Source organism: Sciurus vulgaris, assembly GCF_902686455.1.
Source record: "Sciurus vulgaris genome assembly, chromosome: 6".
Classification (NCBI taxonomy): domain Eukaryota; kingdom Metazoa; phylum Chordata; class Mammalia; order Rodentia; family Sciuridae; genus Sciurus; species Sciurus vulgaris.
In genome coordinates, this window is record NC_136466.1 from 72,215,901 (window position 1) to 72,235,543 (window position 19,643).

At 44.3% G+C, this 19,643-nt stretch overlaps 1 protein-coding gene across 8 annotated transcripts in view; it reads right to left on the minus strand.

Annotated features, from left to right (window-relative positions):
* UBE2D2 (ubiquitin conjugating enzyme E2 D2) overlaps positions 1-19,643 on the minus strand; it is a 109,479-nt gene that overhangs the window by 37,517 nt on the left and 52,319 nt on the right. For 5 of the 8 annotated variants that reach the window (XM_079143996.1, XM_079144003.1, XM_079143997.1 and 2 more), the window contains 2 exons: positions 17,562-17,655; positions 15,930-16,421 (listed from right to left, as the gene is read on the minus strand). In XM_079143996.1, coding sequence (XP_079000122.1) covers positions 16,313-16,421; positions 17,562-17,655 — 203 coding nt within the window. In that variant the 3' untranslated portion in view covers positions 15,930-16,312. Of the gene's footprint in view, positions 1-13,544; positions 15,218-15,929; positions 16,422-17,561; positions 17,656-19,643 lie in introns of those variants that run through there. The other 3 variants (XM_079143998.1, XM_079144001.1, XM_079143999.1) reach the window with 2 other exon arrangements.

A 19,643-nucleotide genomic window follows, 5' to 3' on the forward strand; every position in this document is an offset into this window, starting at 1 on the left:
GTTATATGAGCAAGAGACCATCAAAGTCCCCCCTACTGCCTCTCTGGAAGCCCCTTCCCCAGCTTGCACCCCCCACATGCTACCACCAGGGAGACTTGGCTGCTCCCCCCACCCCAGGAAGAATTCTTCAGACAGGCCAACGAGGGAGGATTGATGGTGCTGCCACCCTTTTCACTAGGGAGGCATCTCAGAAGCCGAGGAGACAGAAAAAACAACATCAACTTTTAATCGAGATTGCAGATTCAGAAAAGATTCATAAGTGAAATGATTCCCTAAGGAAATATAAAAAGTTACTTACGGCATGGCTAAATTAGGCATGCTTCAATCAGGGCTGTTGAGAAATCATTAAGATATACAAAATGATTTTTTAGATAGATGTGAGCTCTGTCAGGAGGGCTAGCCATTGCTCCAGTTAGAGGGCACATGGTCATAAATTGACCTGGCCTCCTGTGTCACCATCTCCCTCACGCTGACCCAGGACTGAGGAAGAAGGGAAAAGTGGGGAGAACCCACCTTTGCCAGGCCCCAGGGGCCACTGTCCAGGGACCCAGAGACTAGTAAGGGAAAGTAGAGCAGGAGGGACTATGGTTAGATAAAGCTTTTTATTGTTGGAACTAATTTTCTCCCACTTTTCAACAGCATAATGGGAAGTGGCAGGGTGATAAGTACCCTCCCTTGAAAAACTAAAGAAGGATCCCCCTCTTTACACCCTCTGACCTTGGGTTAGCCTGAGGAAGTGGGCACCCTTTGTGGACAAAGAATTACTGCAATAAACTGGAAGGCCTATGCCCACCCAGGCATGGAGAGGCTGGAGGGTATCGTATCATTCTCTTGGGCCACTCCCTACAAGAAAAACAGGGTGTGAAGCTCCCAGGTTAAGTTCTAGGATGATTGCTAGCGTTTGAGGACATCTTCCCTTCCTCATTGTAGCCACCTTCCCCGTTCTCAGGTAGAAGGCTTACCAGAGTCTAAACTTTCTCTCTTGCTATAGCCTGTGGGGATGTTTCTTCCTCTTGCTTTCCTCATGACTAGAATTTTCAGGGTGAAGCTGGGATATAAATGAAACATGGGTCCTTGGGACAGGATCCCTGATGCATACTGATCACCCTCCCCTCCTTGCACTTCTGGGGCCCAGGACAGGGTTAAGACCTTACCCATCCCCATGCTCTGCCCAGGGTCGGGCCCCCAGTTGGTGCTAAATGTTTACTGAGAAGGGAGGCCATCAGGATGTGGCTGGAACAAGTTTGTGTCATGTGGTGGGGCTGCATATGGGAAGAACAGTCAGGCCAGTGCATGGTCTGGAAAATAGTGGCAGTGCTTGAACTTCTTTCCTGAGGCCCGAGTAGCCCCCTCCTCCGCTGCCAAATCATCAGAGAAGGGGAGAAACCTGAGCTGGATGGTGGTGGCCACACTGCCTTGTGGGTGACCCGAACTCGATCCTGGCCAGGACGAGGCGCTATTTTAAACCCTCGCCCCAAGCTGTGCTTTAGTCCACCAAGCCCATCTCTGGTTACAAAGCCACTGCCCACCTCCCCAGCCACTCCCTCCTCCTTACCCTGGGACCCCTAAGCTGGTATCATCTGGCACCAATCCCCTTCTCCATCTCCCCAGCCTTGTCCACTTAGGCATTCTCATCTGTCCATCCACACAGGTAATGGCTGACCTGTATTCTGACTGAGATTTCCCCATGGGTCAGAATTCTCTTCCCCAGGAATGAGGGCACACCCTGGCCTCAATGTTGGGCACTGTTTTTGCCAGGGCAGGGCTGATGCTTTAGGAAGAAAGAAGTAGGTTAGACACAAGTAGGGACTTCACAGCAGTGGGACTGCACCAGAGAGCTTTCCCTTCCATGCCTGCCTGCCTGCCTGCCTGCCTGGACAGGAAGAAGAAAATGACTCAAAGGAGTCTTCTCCCCAGTCCACTGGTTCAAGGGCTGCAGACTGGGATACTTAGTACCATTTATCCAACCCACATTATAGTAATAGCCTCCACGGGCTCTGAGTCCTGCCAGCCTGAACCCTAACCCAATAATGACCTAAAGGGAGGCAGCAGACATTGCCAGGGCATCAAGGGAAGGGAGGAGACTAATCATTCATGCTGATGACCCATCTTAAGCTGGCAGAACAGAAGGGCACCTAGGTAGCCCGAGTAGCCCAATGATCTCATCTACCCCTAACCTCCATGACTTGTAGTCTCAGCAGTGAGGTGTTGGCACCAAGCCTAGCACAGCTGAGCAGTGATGCCAACAGTCCTGCCATCTCAAGCAAGCATGGTATGGTCCAACCTACCAGTTGGGGCCAGCAGGTATGGGATATTTCCCACACTTCTGGGGACAGGGTTATTTTGGAAGACCCTCTCTCTGCCCTGTTACTGCAGATCTTTGGCATCCCAATGGGGTCCTGGCTATCTCCTCCAGAGGGTTGGTCCTGAACTATAGATCATCCCAGAGGATATCTGGCAATACCTGGAGACATTTTTTATTGTCACACTGCTGCTTCGGGCAGCTAATGGTTACAGACTGGAGATGTTAAACATCCTACAATGTACAGGACAAAGAATAAAATGTCCTATGACCCAAAGCATCAATAGTGCTGAGGTCCAGAAACCCTAGGTTAAACCCTGGGAGGAACTGCCAGGACTAATTTGGGAGCCAGGATGCGGGTAGGAGGTATCCTCCACCTACCTCCTCCCAACCACCCCCTGCCATAAAGGGGCCAAGGCTCATCATCTCTCTTTCCACAGGCTGAGAAGGCCTAGTTCTGCCACTCTGGCTTCAAAGACCCCTTATGGCCTTAGGAATGTGGTAAGTTGCCTGCCTGCCCCCACCTACCCACATGCCAGTCTCTGGACATATCAGAAAAAGTATGGACCTGGTAAAGCATTTCACTGGGTCCTGTGAATGGAGGGGGACTCACACATCTCACTTCAAGGCAAACCCTACAGAGCCCTCCCTGCCCCAAGGATTCTGGGCCTATGGAAAGGGTGAGGACTGCCCTGCTCCTTCAGGCCCATCCCTAAAAGGCTGTCCCAGCTTAGGGCTGGCTAGTTGGATGCTCAGGCCTCCTCCTCCTCCTCATCTCTCCGCCCCCTCCCATTTCTATTTAGGAGGCAGCCATGGTGGCTCAGCTCCTGTCTCTGGTTTCCTAGGGAGCTCTGCTGAAGCAGCCCAGCCTCCGTGGGTCCATCTGTCAGGGAGGCTGTTCCGCCCCATCGATTGCTGTTCCCAGGGGGGCTGTGTTGCTCCAGGGACCCAATGTGGCCGCCAGATAGGAGGGAACCACACGGATAAGAGGCAGGGAGGGGGGCAGCTTGGCAGCAGGCAGAGCCAAGAGGGGCTGACACTGCAGTAAGAAGGCACAAAGCTAGATAGGCATGAGAAATGTAGAAAGCCAGGGGCAGTGAGGCAGCAGACTGGCTGTAATGACCTCTGAAGCCAGTTGGCACTCTCAGGACTCAGTTTTGCCTTTGGACACACCAAGTTCTCACTTGCAAAGACAACAATAACAATAGCTGACATTTATTGAACAGGAACAGTGTGCCTGGCCCTGGGCCCAGGCTTCACACACCTCTGCTTTCACTTGAGGATCATACCCATTCAAAGCAGGTGCTGTTAGTCTCTAGCAGAAAAGGCTCAGAGAGGCTGCAGCACTTGCCAATAGCCACACAGAGGAGCTGCAGCTATTGGAGGCGTGTCAGCCTAGCCCAGTGGCTGTGCCCCAGCTCCAGACAGAACTGAGCCAGGTCGGAGGGGGAGGAGGCAGTCTCGCCTGGCCAGAGGCCCTGCCCGCCCTCCCCGCCTTCCCCGCGGAGCCGCCTCCTCCCCTGGGCTGCGTGACATCTGCCCCGCTTCCCGGCCCCAGACAGCTGCCCAGAGCCACGTCAGCACTTCCACCGGGGAGTCTGGAAACTGGCTCCGTCCCCTGCGTGTGTGTTTGGGGGGGGGGGGGGGAGTTAAAGGGGAGGGGTTGCTGGTCCCCGACAGGATGACTCTCAGAGTGACCCACTCAACTGAGCAAGGGATGGGATCGCATGACCTTGGGCAGTACACTTCTTTGAACCTCAGTTGCCCAAGCTTGTGTGTGTGTATGGTGGTGGGGGTTCTTTTGGAAAGACATTCAGAATAGAAGGCAGTAACACCCAGAGTGGACAAGGAGCAAATATTTCCACGTAGTCACAATTCTGGAGACACCCGGGGCAGCCTGCGACCTTCACGGTACACTTGGGGCCAAGTGGTCATTTCATGGGGGTCACTGGAATGAGGGGGAGGATAAGGAGATCGGGCTGAGCCCAGGCCCGCACACAGGCCGGTGTGCCGGCTGAGGCCAGAGATAACCAGCGCCTCCCGGAAAATCATTAGCATCTGTTTGGGCCGGCAACGTTGGCCTGCTGGCGCCTCCGCCAGCCGGAAAGGGCCCTAGGTCCCCACCCCTTCACATCAGCAGGCGCACCTATAAGGAGTACCCGCCCCAGACCGGCCAGCTCAAACTCGTTTGGGGACAACATCCACCCACCCATCCTGGGAAATGGGCAGCCAGGCCAGCAAAGAAGGGTCGGGCCGCGCCGTCGGGGGCTTCCTCCCTTGATGTGGGCGGTCCAGTCCGCGCTCCGGGCGATCCAGGCCGGCTCTTGGCGGCGCCCGTGCTGGCTGCAGCCCAGGGAGTGTGTGGAAATGACACCGCCAGGGCGGCGGAGATCCCCCCTCCTGACATTGGCTGGAAAGTGGAGCAGCTCGTCAGGGACAATCAATGGCGATCGATCGCCGCACGGCGCGGGCGGACAGCACGGGGGAGGGGCGGTGAGGCCGGCAGGAGTGCGGGCACCCGTGGCCGAGGTCAAAAAACACACAGATCCACAAAAGGGCACAGCAGGGTCTCATGGACACACAATCTGTACAGGGAGACATCACTAGGGTCATCAACACCACAAAGGAGTCACACTCACCACAGTTATACAAGTCTGATACAAGTCACAACACAACAGGACCGAACACCTGGTTTGCAGGGACATACAACAGGGTCAAAGGTATGTAATGATGACACAGGATATGACATACAGTCACACTATCACACAACCAGTACATCACACAACAGGGCCTCACACCTTCACAAGACACCCACTAAAGCATCATAACAGAGTAAACCAAACATTCCACTAGCTGGCCTCAACCACAAAACTCTGCCTGCACAACAAAGCAAAAAAGTCATAGCAATATTATACATCACCACCATCTCAAAGATTATTGTCAGACTGGGTCTCACACCATGCAATAACACAATGGGATCAAGAGCCCAAGGATGATAAACAGGGCAACCCACTGCCATGAGCGACACCCCAATAACTAAGACAGGGATAAAGTGTTTCACACCCCAACCTCACATGGCACAAACACTGTGGCATAGGCAAACCAGGATCACACAGGGTTCTCACAAGAATGATACAAGTGAAGAGTTTAGCACAATGCCAGGCACACTCAACACACATGGGGTCTTAGGTTACTATTAATGGCTATAAACTAAGCCATACCTATATAATGACTACAGCTACTAAGCATTACTCTTCCAGTTTGGTCCATTCCTCTCTGGAAACCAGATTCACCCCAGTGGCAAAACTAATTTTGCCATTACACACACCTGTGAAACAACTCAAGTGTCACAAACACAATTCAGGATATTGCACTCACTTGCATAGCAGGCCACATTTTCACTTCTTCCAATATACAGCCACACCCAGCCCAGAACCCCTTCCCCCCAGGGCAGCAGAGTGGCCAGGCTCTGGCTCTTAGGCCTTGCTGGGGAAAACCCCCCAATCTATCACCAGGTGCAACTCAATTAGTGCATACTACCAGCTTCATTTCCTGATACTCCCACAGAGTTGTGGAATACAGGGTGCCTCTCCCACGAGGGTCACCCATTCAGGGTCCCACAGCCTTCAAAATAAGTTCCTTAGCCTTATCAAATTAAAGCCAGTCCCTCTAATAATTCCTTCATTTTTATCATGAGAAACTGAGTCCTTGGAAAAGCCTTCCCCATTCCACATCCAAAGCAAGAACTGACTGGATCCAGAGCTCAGGATTTCCCCATCCCCATTCCCTGGAGTGTGTATAAATGAAACAAGGGCCAAGATCATTAGTCCTTTAGCATACCCTGGAGTGGTTCCAGTGCAAGGACAGCTGGACTTGTAGCCCTCATTTCCTCCAGTTTAGGTCTGGGCCCACCTAGGGGTTTCCAGGAATGTCTTGCAGCTAGGGAGCTCCCCCTGAAGGTCTGGGCTAGAGTGACTCCCAACATTCCTCAGTTTTGCCTGGCTCTGTAACTCTGGTTAATTCCCTAACCTCTCTGTGCCTGGATCCCAAGTTCTGCCCATAAGACCCCTCCCCTCATACACAGAGCGCATCTTTGGCTAGAGAAAAAAGTGGGTCCATAACTTAGGATGGGGAAGGCAAGGGATGCTGGCTATACTGGATGTTGCAATCAACCACTCATGCATCCCTTTTCTTACCGCTTCAGGAAGGACTGGGAAACAGCTAGGGGAGATCTGGTTTGCCTCCACAGCAACCCCCAACCCCATGGTTAGAGGTGAATTCTCCCATTACCCCTCTTCCCAGTTTTCATTCATCAGAACGGGCAGCTACGCACACGCTGGCAAAGCATGTGATCTGCCTACTTACCCTATTTGTGGGCACACACTCTTGTAGGTCTTAGGGGATATGGCCCCAAAGGGGCCCAAAGCCTATCTTAGGCCCCTGGGTGTCCCAGAAGCTGGTCCAGCTCCAAGAGGGACAAACCTCTGTCTTTACAGAAACCCAGAAAAGATATTCCACTGTTCATGCCTACCTACCCTCCCTGAACCTAGAAGCACCCACGGTCACAACTCTTTCATTTGATAAGGCCATTTTCCACTAAGCATTGCTATGGACTAAGCTGGGAGCCAAGTAACCATTTCTAGATGAGAAAATCAAAGGAGAGAAAAACGATTTGCTTAAGATCACACAACTAAAAAGCTTGGGACTGTGATTTAAACCCAGATCTGATTCCTGTTCTTCAGAGACAACTGACTTAGGTTCAGTACCTAAGTATTGAACTGTCTTATGCATAAACATTAAGGAATATCCATCTTCACAATTCACTCTCACAAGCTCCTGAATTTTTTTTTTTTTTTTTTTTTTTTTTGCGGTGCTGGGGTTCGAACTCAGGGCCTTGTACTTGCAAGGCAAGCACTCTACCGACTGAGCTATCTCCCCAGCCCCAAGCTCCTGAACTTATACCATGCGTGTACACACAAAAACACATGCTGCTCTATGCTCTTCCATGTCTGGAGCCTGTCAGCCACATCCTCTATGGCTCTCTCCCGGTAGGTTTCCACACCTACCCTGACCTCCCACCCACTAGAGCATACATTTCTCCTACAGCAGTCAGATAATCAGCCCCAGGGGCCTAATTGTAAGCCCTACTGTGGATTGCTTAAGCCCAGCTCTATTGCCTGGGTCTGGCATAGTAGAAAGTCAGGAACTTTCCTTGTAGATAGCCCTCACCCCACTAGCCAGGCTAGATCCAGAGACTTTCTTCTTTATTCAAGGAACTTTCTTTCTTAGGTCCAGAGCTTCCTGCAAAATCCCTCACATGGTTAGGAACTAGAGGATTTGAGTAGCTCCCATGACCACCCTCCCTAGAATTTATCAGTAAGCAAAGTCCTGTGTTCCAGGCACCAACAGTCCCTAGGCAGCCTTCCCCACTTGGGGGTAGTGGCAGTTCTCATAGCTCTGCCTGGTTGCAGCCACTTGGTGGGCTCAGCAAATCTGGAGATATTTGCATACCCAGATGGCCAAGCCTAAATTTCAAAGAATTCCCCATGAAGAGGCAGCTGGCTTCCGGGTGGTGGCCCTGGGGGCTCACAGCTGCTGGGCTAGAAGACTGGGGAGCCTGGGGGCCCTCCCCTGAACACTAGATTGAAACAGACAGGAATATTTCCCAGGCACTACAACCAGCCCGGCTTCTCTCCTCCTGTCTCCAGGCCTCCATCCTGAGGATCTAGAACTGTCACAGTTGCCCAGGCTAGGTAGACAGGCAAGACTGGGTTACTTTGGTGTGGGCACAGGGACTGCCTGCTTCAGTGAGTACCAAAAATATGGATCCCCTTATTCAAATGAAGCAATGGACAGGTTTTTGCTCCCATGTAACCTGCAGTCAGGTAAGTAATGGCCCTGGCCTGGGCCATGTTTCACCTATCCACACACAGACTACAATAGCCATGAGGAGGTAAGAGAAGATAGCAGCTTGCTACTTCTGGTAGACCTTTAGATGGAATTTAAATCACTAACCTGTTTTCTTCACTGTAAGGTTCTCTGAGAACCTGACTGAACCAGGCACAGAATCATCTGGTTACAGACACACCAAACAAAAAACAAGTCCAAAAGAAGTCTCCCCACCCCAACAAAAGCCCCTCTCAGGTTCTGTCCATGCAGATTCACTGACCATACACTTCACAGCTGTTAAAAGCTGTGGGTCATCATTGCCCTCTGCTGGCCACTCAGGTACTAGCATCCACTCAGAAACTAAGGCCACCTTCACTCCCCAACCTAGTAAACGCACTTTGGTCATCTCCACCTGCAGGCACTGAAATGTAACCACATCCAGTTACCACCTGAGTCAGGGCACGATAGGGGGCAGAATGAGCAGAAACCAATCTAGGGACACAATGTGACATGGCGATTCTTCCTCCCACCCCCAAATATAAATCTGAAACTTCAAAAGTGCCCTTTCTATGAAGCTTAGAATTAAGAGATTGAACCCACCTTCATGGAACCTGCCCCATTTACTCATAATAATGTACCAGAACTTCCTCAACCTCTTCTCAAATGCCTTCCCCATGTTTCTTCCAAAGGAGGACGGAGCTGAACTGTTTCCAAAAAGCTCAACTTTACTGGCAGATTGGGAAAGTGTTGGTTTCCAGAGATCCTCTGTCACTCTGCAGCAGGAAGCCCTGAGTGATCTCTAAAACAACAGCTCCCCTCAACTCTGTACAACATCCTGCAGGTAACCACACTTGCAACGATGGCAGGAATGCTGGCTTGAAGGGAAATTGTCCAGATGAGCCATACCAGTATTGTCTCTTAGTTAGCTGGGGTTCCCAGACACCCTTGCTATCAGGAAGGTAGCCTAACTTTTGTCGATTACTTCAAGCATGCACACTTCTCTTACCTGTGAGATGGTGCTGTTCTGAAGCCTAAATGTCCAACTATATTTGTGGGCTGCTTCTAGAACCCTCCAAAGTCACCTCATTTTCTATGGAAAACTGAGAAAGCTGGCAATTTGGGGAGTAGTAGTCTTAAGGGTAACATAACTAAACCCTCCCACTTACTCTTATTCCCTAGAGGCCCTGGAATTTAGGGCAGGGGGATACCTTTAAAGACTCAAGTATTGGGACTGGGGTTGTACCTCAATAGTAGGGCACTTGCCTAGCATGTGTCAAGGCACTGGGGTCGATTCTCAGCACCAGATATAAATAAATAAAATAAAGATCCACTGACAACTAAAAAAATTTTTTTTTTTTTTAATTCAAGATTTGTGGGCTGGGCACAGTGCTGCACACCTACAATCCCAGTGTTTCAGGAGGCTTAGGTGGGAGGACTGCAAGTTCAAAGCCAGCCTTAGCAACTAAGCAAGGCCCCAAGGAATTTAGTGAGATCTTGTCTTCAAAAAACAATAAAATAAAAAGGGATGGTTAGGCACTCCTGGGTTTGATGCCTGATATTAAAAAAAAAGAAAGAAATTCAAGATTTATAAGTACAAGTCAGGCTCAGTGATTTAAACCACAGTGTGTAAATTCCAGTTACTAGGGAGGCTGAGGCAAGGGGATCACAAGTTCAAGGATGGCCTGGACAACTTACTAAAGACCCTGTCTCAAAATGAAAATGATTAAGGACATAGCTCAGTGGTAAAGCTCTTGCCTTGCATGTACAAGGCCCTGGGTTCAATCGCCAGCACCACAAAAACAATTAGGAAAAAAAAATCCTTAGAAGTTCAAATAGGAGAACACTGAGAACAAGTATCTTAGGACAGAGAGAAATGTGTCTGGGAAAATGGCAGCTGTTTCCCCTCAAATCCTGTCTGAAAGGCAACAGTACATTCACCAAGGTTGCTGCTACTTGCTCTTCCTTGTACATAGGAGGCCTAGACTGGGCATTCCACTGTTTCTTTTTTTTCCACAAGTGGTCAAATAATTTACCTTTTTAAAAAAAAGATCAAGGAATTGAACCCAGGGGTGCTTTACAACTGAGCTACATCTCTAGTCCTTTTTTATTTTTTGAGACAGGGTCTCACTAAATCACTGAGGCAGGCCTTAAACTTGCAATCCTATTGCCCAGCCTTCTGAGTCACTGATGAGCACCACCACATTCAACAACCATTTGCTTTCATAGCACTATGTAGGGCAATCAGGTGTTCTGGCCCTGGAAAAGCCTATTCTACAAATAATAGCTTATACACAAAAAACACAAAACTGCTTAATCTAAGAAAATATATGTATATTTATTTGCAGTACTGGGGACTGAACATAGGGCAATGCTAGGCAAGCACTCTGCCCTGAGTTACATTCCCAGCCTGAAGACGGCTACTAAACTGCTATCTTGGCAAGAAGGTATTCATAGTTTTTTTAAATATATATGTATTTTTAGTTGCAGATGGACCCCCTACCTTTAGTTTATTTTTATTATTTATTTTATATGCTGCTGAGGATCGAACCCAGCACCTCACACATGTGAGGCAAGCACTCTACCACTAAGCTACAACCCCAGCTCTTTCATAGTCTTACATCTCCTAAGAGGCAGATTATATTGTACCTCTGACCAGATAAAGCTCCATGAATACTTCAAAGATAAAATTGATCATGATAAAAATGTCTGACGTGGCCTCAAACACCCCAGGAGCAGTTAGTGAGAAAAAGCAATGCTGCTTGGTAATTGTATTATACAATCAGCCACTGAAGCCAAAGGACCTAAAGACTGTAAGTCCAACGCTTTGTGTTTTCCTGCTTATATTGACTAAGGTAAAATATGGCAATAAGGGAACCATTTCATGAATATTAACACTAACATTGTGATCTCCTGGACAGTTTTCCTATTTCAGTCATTCTTTTTCCCCTATAGTACTGGGGATTGAACCTAGTGGTGTTCTACCACTGAGCTATCTCACCGGCTCTTTTATTAATTTTTTTTTTTTTTTTAATTTTAAGACAGGGTCTTGCTAAGTTGCTCAAATTTGCAGTCCTATTGCCTCAGCCTCCCAAGTAACTGGAATTGCAGGTGCACTCCACTGTGCCCAGCCAGCTTTCCTATTTCTAAGCTCAGCCCAGTAATCAATCTGGAAATATTGAGAGGTCCCTGAATAAAAACCACTTATACCAGCTTCAGCTAAGTAAAGTTACAGTGTCAGTTAAAGGCTTACGGAAGACTTCTGTGAGGTAGAGAAGTTAGAGAAAGTCAATTTTCATCTGAGTACGTACATAGCACAAAGAAAAAGGAGATGGATTCTTAAAACTAGTGACAATTTCCTGTAGGGGTAATAAAGATGCTTATTCCCAATTCAGTAGACCCAGGAACAGAAGAGAGTTCTATTAAAACCTCATCACTGTATGTTAAGGAGTGCTATACAGCACACTAAGAAAAAGCCAAAGTTTCACCTTAATCGCAGACAAGGGACAGTTTATGAACATTCTAACTGTAGTTTAGAACAAACCATTTCTGTTGCGTACAGCGGCAAAGGCCTGTAGTCCCAGCAGTTTGGGATGCTGAAGCAGGACAACCGTAAGTTCAAAGCCAGCCCTAGTAATTTAGCAAGGCCCTAAGCAACTTAGTGAGACCCTATCTCAAAATAAAAAATAAAAAGGGCTGGGTACATAGATCAGTGGTTAAGTGCCCCTGCTCAACCTTGGGTTCAATCCTTGATACCAAAAAAAGAAATAACCCAGTTTTCCTGACACCCTAGCTAGGGTTCAAAATAACTTGTTGAAGCAAAGAGGAATGACTTAGAAAAGTGGAACATTGCAGCAGTTGGAAGTGGAAAAGGAAAGCCTTTGCTAGATCAGTGCAGAGAAAGGGTCCCCTTTCTCTGACCACTGCATTTTCCTTCTCTCTACAGAATTTACCACCACTCCCTATCTCTATAGTCTTTCCAAGTTGTTCTAACTGATGTGTAGAAACTGGCAGGACAAACCAGGCATGGTGGCACATACCTATAATCCCTGCACCTTGGGATACTGAGGCAGAAGGAGCACAGTTTGAGATTAGACTCATCAACTCAGCAAGAACCTGTCCCAAAATGAAAAAAAAAAAAAAAAAAAAAAAAAAAGACTGGGGATGTAGCTCAATAGTAAAGCACCCCTGGGTTGAACTCCCTTTGACTGCTGGCCAATGACAGCATGCAAATAACTGATTTAGTTTTACCAAAAGAAGCAGATCCAACTATAACTTGACAAAATATTTCAACCTATTATTAAACAAGAAAACCCATGCACTTTGACATTCCCTTGTAACTATTTTTCAAGATAGTCAAGGTTGCTGCAAACTAGTTTTGATGACAAAGTCATAGAAACTCCTATAAAGAACAACATGCTCCTAGATGAGAACCACCCTGAGTAACACTTTTTTTCTGAGTGGCAAAGGTGGCCTCCCTCACTAAGCTTTCATTCTGGATAAGGCACATGCACATGACTGAACCAAACGTGTGTAATACTCAAATAAGCAAGACTAAACTAAATTGCACTCAAGAGCTTAATGTTGTTTGTGACCATCCAAACCTTTAATCTGGCACCTGCACACCAGGATGACAACTTTCATGTAGTACAAAAATACTTTAGAGCGCTCTTGTGAAAACATTCACATGATAATCTAATAAGTGGTAATAAGTTAGTTTCTTATTACTACTAGATAAGAGGCACATAAGGAATGGGCTTTCAAGATCTATGCAACTGACCCATAGTCAACAGTTAACAGTAAATCAAAAATGGATGAGGGGCTGGGGAGATAGCTCAGTTGGTAGAGTGCTTGCCTTGTAAGCACAAGGCCCTGGGTTCTATCCCCAGCACCCCCCCCCCCAAAAAACCAAAAACAAAACAAAACAAAACAAAAAAAACAGATGAATTCATCAGGCTGGGGATGTAGCTCAGTGACAGAGCACTCGCCTAGCATGTGCCAAGTGTGAAAGACCCTAGGCCTGATCAGCAAAACAAAACAAAAACAAAAACAAAAAACCCCAGAAAAACACAAACCCAAAACAAAAACAAAATATAAACAAAAAAAACCCACAACTGAATTCCCACCTGCCCACAGTACCAATACAGGGTAATTTTAGGTTAGAATCCAATTCTTACTCCTTTCCCACATCGGTTAACAGTTAAACCTTTTCTACAAGGTCCAGGATGCTAATAAGCACCCTTGAAATGCTTATAAGCAGCCAGCATCCAAAGATGCAGAACTTTAAGAGGGTTTAGGTTGTATCACAGTTCTTTCTAAGATGAAAAAGTGACACTGAGAGATAAGACAAGGTGACCAAGTTTAAAACCAAAAGCAGTGGATATTTATTCCTCAATTTTGTGCAAGAGTGTAAAGATGCATTTAAAGAACCTGAAGGCTAGAGTGCATCATTCGTGGCCTTCAGGCTGGCCTGGTTTACATTTAAATTAGGAAAAGAAGGGGGAAAAAATGGTAATTTGCCTAGTTCACACACATGATGTTTCTGGCAGACACAGTTGTTTACAAGTTTCAAACTACATTTTACCAGAGTCAAGGGAAGACTTCAAAAAGCCACATGTAGTACAATTGAAAATTGGATGAACATCCTGCAAATGTTAGTGCAAAGTAATTATGGAGACTCTCCAATACAAGATTGTGCTCAGGTTTGGTCAAAGTTGCTCTTCTATAATTACAATCACAGAGGCTTAACTTACCAAACAGCAATGCCTTTGTGTTTTATGGCCTATGTACCAAGGGAATGTCACAGGTTTTGGTGATGCAGTTTAGTTTCATTAATAAAGCAAATTTCTTATTTAGTTTAACAGTCATGTTCCTGGAATGCTGCACATACGTTTCACAAAAATGCTTTTAAGCTTATGCTTCTATCTTTGTTCAATAAAACTGCTCAAGATGTCCTTTTTTACTAGGTAAACTGAAATTGTTTCATGATTTTGAAATGCAACCATATAAATGAAAACATTTCGGGAGTGAAAGAAAATCCACCACTAATCTCAGCTGGACAAAGTTCTTAAAATCAAAAAGCCTATTCACACAAAATTATATGTAATGACTGTAGTAATCAGTTTATTACACAGATTAATCATTCTTGAACGTACAAGCTCCAGAGGAGCAATTGGGTCTTTAAATATACACAAGTATTTCCATCAAATGAATTTTCACCCTTACATCCAAATAGACCTAAGCAGTTAAAAACATAAGAAAAATAAGAGCTATTAGCTATGTATTAACTGAGAAACCACATACAAACCAAAGAATACGGAGAAAGGGGCTGAAAGGACGAAGGTTGAAGGGGCAGGGAGATGTAAAAGAAGTTGGGAACAAAGCCCATCACACTTTATATACTAATAGCTCCAATCCATTTAAATGCTGACCAGTTAAACTTAGACCTTAAAATACAGGATGTGGGTACAGTTTAATCTGGTTGGTCATAACTTTCTCACCTAAGTTGTAGGTCCTTCAGAATAAAATGAATACAGAAACAGCTTCATGTTCTTCACCTTGTTTTTCATAACTGTTTTGAGTTTAAATGGATTCCACTTAAAAACAATCTCCTACAGGTCAGTGGAGCTTTACCCCTTCCAAGCATACACCGTGTTCCACCCACCATTCCTCACACCTTGCCGTTATCCAAATTTAAGTCAACAAGGAAAGTTTTTTAGTCTCACACCTAGGTTACGCCTGGAGAACTGGCTTGTCACACACACACTTCTCTGCTAGGAGGCAATGTTGGTACAGAAGTACAGTATTTCTAGTTTGTTGTTCCAAGTATGTACAACACGCAGCACTGCTGTATCAGGTAAACATGTGCACAGGGGAAGATGAGGCGTGGGCTCATAGAAAGCAGTCAAATGGAAATCAAAAGGACTTTCTCTTTCAGAGTTCCCCTATCTTTATTTGTAGAGGTTATCCAATAATTTCTTTAATTACATCGCATACTTCTGAGTCCATTCCCGAGCTATTCTGTTGTACCTGTACACACAAAGAGAAGCTTGGCTTAACACAGGTGAGGAATCAGTTAGTAAGCAACAGATTTCATTCATTACCATCTAATAACTTGAGTGAAATAACTTCTAGACTATTCAAGTAAAGCTACCTTTAAACCTTAATTTTTTAAAATATTTTTTAGATGTAAATGGACACAATACTTTCATTTACTCATTTTTATGTGGTGCTGAGGATCAAACCCAATCCCTCACGTATGCCAGGCAAGCACTCTACCACTGAGCCACAACCCCAGCCCTAACCTTAATTTTTTTTTGTTTTAAGTGGTACTGGGAATTGAACCCAGGGGCACTCTATACTGAGCTACATCTCCAGCCTTTTTTATTTTATTTTGAAACAGAGGTTAAGTTGCTGAGCTGGCCTTTATAATTTGCAATCCACCTACCTCAACCTCTCAAGCAGCTAGGATTATAGGTGTGTTCAATCACACTAGGCTACCTCTAATTTATAATGAGCCTTTACTCAACGGTAACAGGAAAGAGCTATAACATGCAAAATAATTTTCTGTAAATGGTACTTGTGGAGGATTCTAGTTAAATTCAGGCATTTGCTGGCATATGTTTTATTGTATACTTGATTGACTTATTTCAACAAAAGATCTTCAATTTTTTAAATTCATTTATTTCAAGTTCTTAAAACCTGGAATTCTACATTATATGATTCTTTTTTTTTGGCGGGGGGGGTGGGGGATTAATGGGGATTGAACTCAGGGGCACTCGACCACATGAGCCACATCTTCAACCCTATTTTGTACTTTATCAGAGACAGGTCTCACTGAGTTGTTCAGTGCCTCGTTTATTCCATTGCTCAGGCTGGCTTTGAACTTTCAAACCTCCTGCCTCAGCCTCCCGAGCCACTGGGATTATAGGCATGCACCACTTTGCCTGGCTACATTATATAATTCTTGAAATTATTTACTAACAGTGATTAAACTGATATATCATGCTTTCCTCTGTATCAATAAAATAACTGGTTCTGGCAGAACTTAACTTTGCTTGACAAAAATGCATGGGATTATTGCTCCAGAACACATTCCAGTAGTAAATAGGCAGAGCAAAAGGTTTATAATTTTTCTATTAAAAGAGGGATGCAAGGCTGGGAATGATGGCAGGCACCTTTAGTCTCAGCAAGAGGAGTTTGAGTCCAGGAGTTCAAGGCACCATAGCAAGACCTGTCTCAAAACAAAAACACCAAACAAACAAAAACGAAAAAGAAGGCAGGGGGGAGGGGGGAGAGGCAGGATGCAGAAAAGTTCTGCTAAACACTACCACAGTAACTTAGGATCTGCCTATGGTAAGCATTCATGGCCACAATTCTAAGCAGTAGGCAAAATGGCTAACTGGGGAAAAAAAAAAAAAAATTAAGAACCAACTAATTTTATTCTGAATGTAGCCAGAAATACATGACTACAATGCTATTTGGGCCTAAACACAAACAAAACTAAGAATCAAATGCTATTCCTGCTGTAGCTCCATAAAAAAATATATATATAAAAATAAACACACACACAAAAAAAAACTCAAAAATACTACGTCTAATCCAACAAAATTCAATTATTCTTTAATCGTGTGTGTGTGTGTGTGTGTGTGTGTGTGTGTGTATTCCCCCCCTTTTTATTTCGAGACAGGGTCTTACTAAGTTGCCTAGGGCCTTGCACATGTGATCCTCCTGCCTCAGCCTCACCAAGTTGCTGGATTATAAGCATGTGCCACCACACCCAGTTAATCCTTTGTATTTTAACAGTAGTTTAAGAAAACTACCCAACTGCTTCTATCTAGTTCTCCCCCAATTCCATTAATACAAAAAACAAAAATAGGAATAACACTTTTTTGATATTCTGATCACTCTTCAATAATTCATAGTATACAATTCTAAAACATTTAAATTCTCTTATCAAGTTCTGTTTTTAAAAGAAATTTGGAGCTTTCATATTTAATAGCAGTAATTTGTTTTTCTTCCTTTAGATTATGTCTAATTGTAGGAAAATCAATTCCTTTCCCATTAATTTACAAATACCTAAGTAAAACAAATGGAAACTTGATACAAAATGCTTTATAGGTCAAAAGCCAAGTATAAGACATAAAGCTGCTGGAAAATGTAGAAAAGTTTAGACACAAACAACTAGAGATTAAGACCAGTATCATCTATTTATAATAATACTTAGTGCAAATACTCTTCTTTCTTGTCCACAGGGAAGTATACTGAGACTACATTTAAGATATTTGGTCCATGTTCAGTCCTCAGACAAGAAAGATTTGAAACAATCATCTCCATCCCACCATGACAGCTTTCTATCTAGAGGTATACTTACTTTTCTCTATCTGTTTTGTAGATCCGAGCAATCTCAGGCACTAAAGGATCATCTGGATTGGGATCACACAACAGAGAACAGATGGACAAGAGTACTAGGAAGAAAAAATATACATGAATTTGTAAATTAATAGAGAATAAATGCAAGGGGTTAGCCAGGTGCAGTGGCCCATGCCTATAATCCTACTTCAGAGACTGACTGAAGCAGGATTGTGAGTTTGAGGTCCTCTATTTTTTCTTTAAAAAGAAAAAGAGTACATACAATGGGTTTTAAAAAAAAAAAAAAAAAAGACAAAAATTCTAAGAACCAATTTAGGGCTTGAGGTACGTGTAGTGCAGTGGTCAACTGACAGCACTGCCTCCTACACCAAAAAAGGACCTATATGTACTATAGTAACAAGCAACTTTATAAATTTTATCTTTCTTCTTTTTCTTTTTTACAGTACTGGGGATTGTATCCAGGAGTGTTTTGCCACTGAGCTACATCTCCAGCCATTTTTCATTCTGTGACAGAGTCTTACTAAGTTGCTTAGGGCCTTGCTAAATTGCTGAGGCTGGCCTTGAACTTGCAATCTTCCTGCCTCAGCCTCCCTAGTTGCTGGGATTATAGGAGTGTACCACTGTGCTGAGTCCTTTGTATTATTTAAAAGTAATCATCAGAGATTTTAAGTTGAAACAGGTGTCAGGTTCAGTCATTAAAAAATTAAAATGAAAATAACAGAAAATTTATGTTGACAAACACCTTGGCCTCCAAGATAAGAATACCTAGTCCCTTTAAGTGTCACAATTACCCCAGATGTAAGTAGACAGAACTGTCTTTATGCCTAAATTCCCAAAGAAGCTGGCCCAGAGTTAATGATTTGAATGGAATTAGAAAAACCAGGTCTTGAGCTGGGGGTGTAGCTCAGATAGAGCACTTGCCAAGCATGCACTAGGCCCTGGGTTCTATCCCCAGCACCACCAAAAGAAGAAGAACAAAAAAAAAAAAAAAAATCAACAAAATAAAATAGGTCTTTCACAAATCTTAGACCAAGAACACTTATCAGAACACATGAAGTTCAATGTTCAGAAGTCCAGGTTCAAAGAAATATATGGCTTTCAAAATTCCAAAGACAATCACATTACTGAATACTCTAAGGCAAAAATGACATTTGTGAAATCCAACAATCACTGTTTTGTCAATGTCAAATACCATTTTCAGATACACCGAATTTGTCTCATTTTTAACTGAAAACAGTTTAGTCCAAGTCAAGAACATGAAGGCCACAATCTGCAACTAAATGGGGATAGCCACACATTTATTACAGAGAACATAATATACATCTACTAAGGCCTGAAATTCTTTTCAGCAATAATTTAGATTTCATCTAAGATATTTCCTCAGTGATAACATGATATACAGCAGATAAACCTTAATAGTATAATTTCTTCTATTCAAATCTGTCATTAATTTATGCATTCTTTGTTGAATGCAAAAGGAGGGGGAACAAGGATACTGAAAACATTAAATTCAGTAGTCCCTGACATAATGAAATAAATTCAAATCCTTCTATTCTGATGCTATCAGAATATAAGTATCTTATTTCTCTCTAGTATTCTGTGCCAAGAGGCAATGACTCTGGGCACACTTTATTCCCAAAACACCAAATTCAACAAGAAAAGGATTTACTAATTTTCCTATCAAATCTATTCTCTAGAGATCAAGGGCTTCTAAGAGACAAAGAAAAAGTTGACATGCCCTTTATTGTTCAGTTTAGTAATAAAACAGCTATTTCTTTGCCTAAGAATATATAGCAAATAAAAAACATCAGGAAAGAATATTTTCTGACTCTTCATTCCTGTTGTCCACAATTCTGGTAGATGTTATTCCCAAAACATCTTTTCTTCCCATCCTCAGGTGCCATCAACTGATGCCCTCTCTTCAAGTATGGCACATTCTAATACCAATTTGAAAAGACTACATGTATTTCCTGGAAATTACAAAAGGGAGTTATGAATTTTTGAATGCTCATGAAAGTATTCACTATAAAAAGAATAAATTTCAGTGGTCTATCAAATTAGCAAGAGTACCACTGATTCTTCA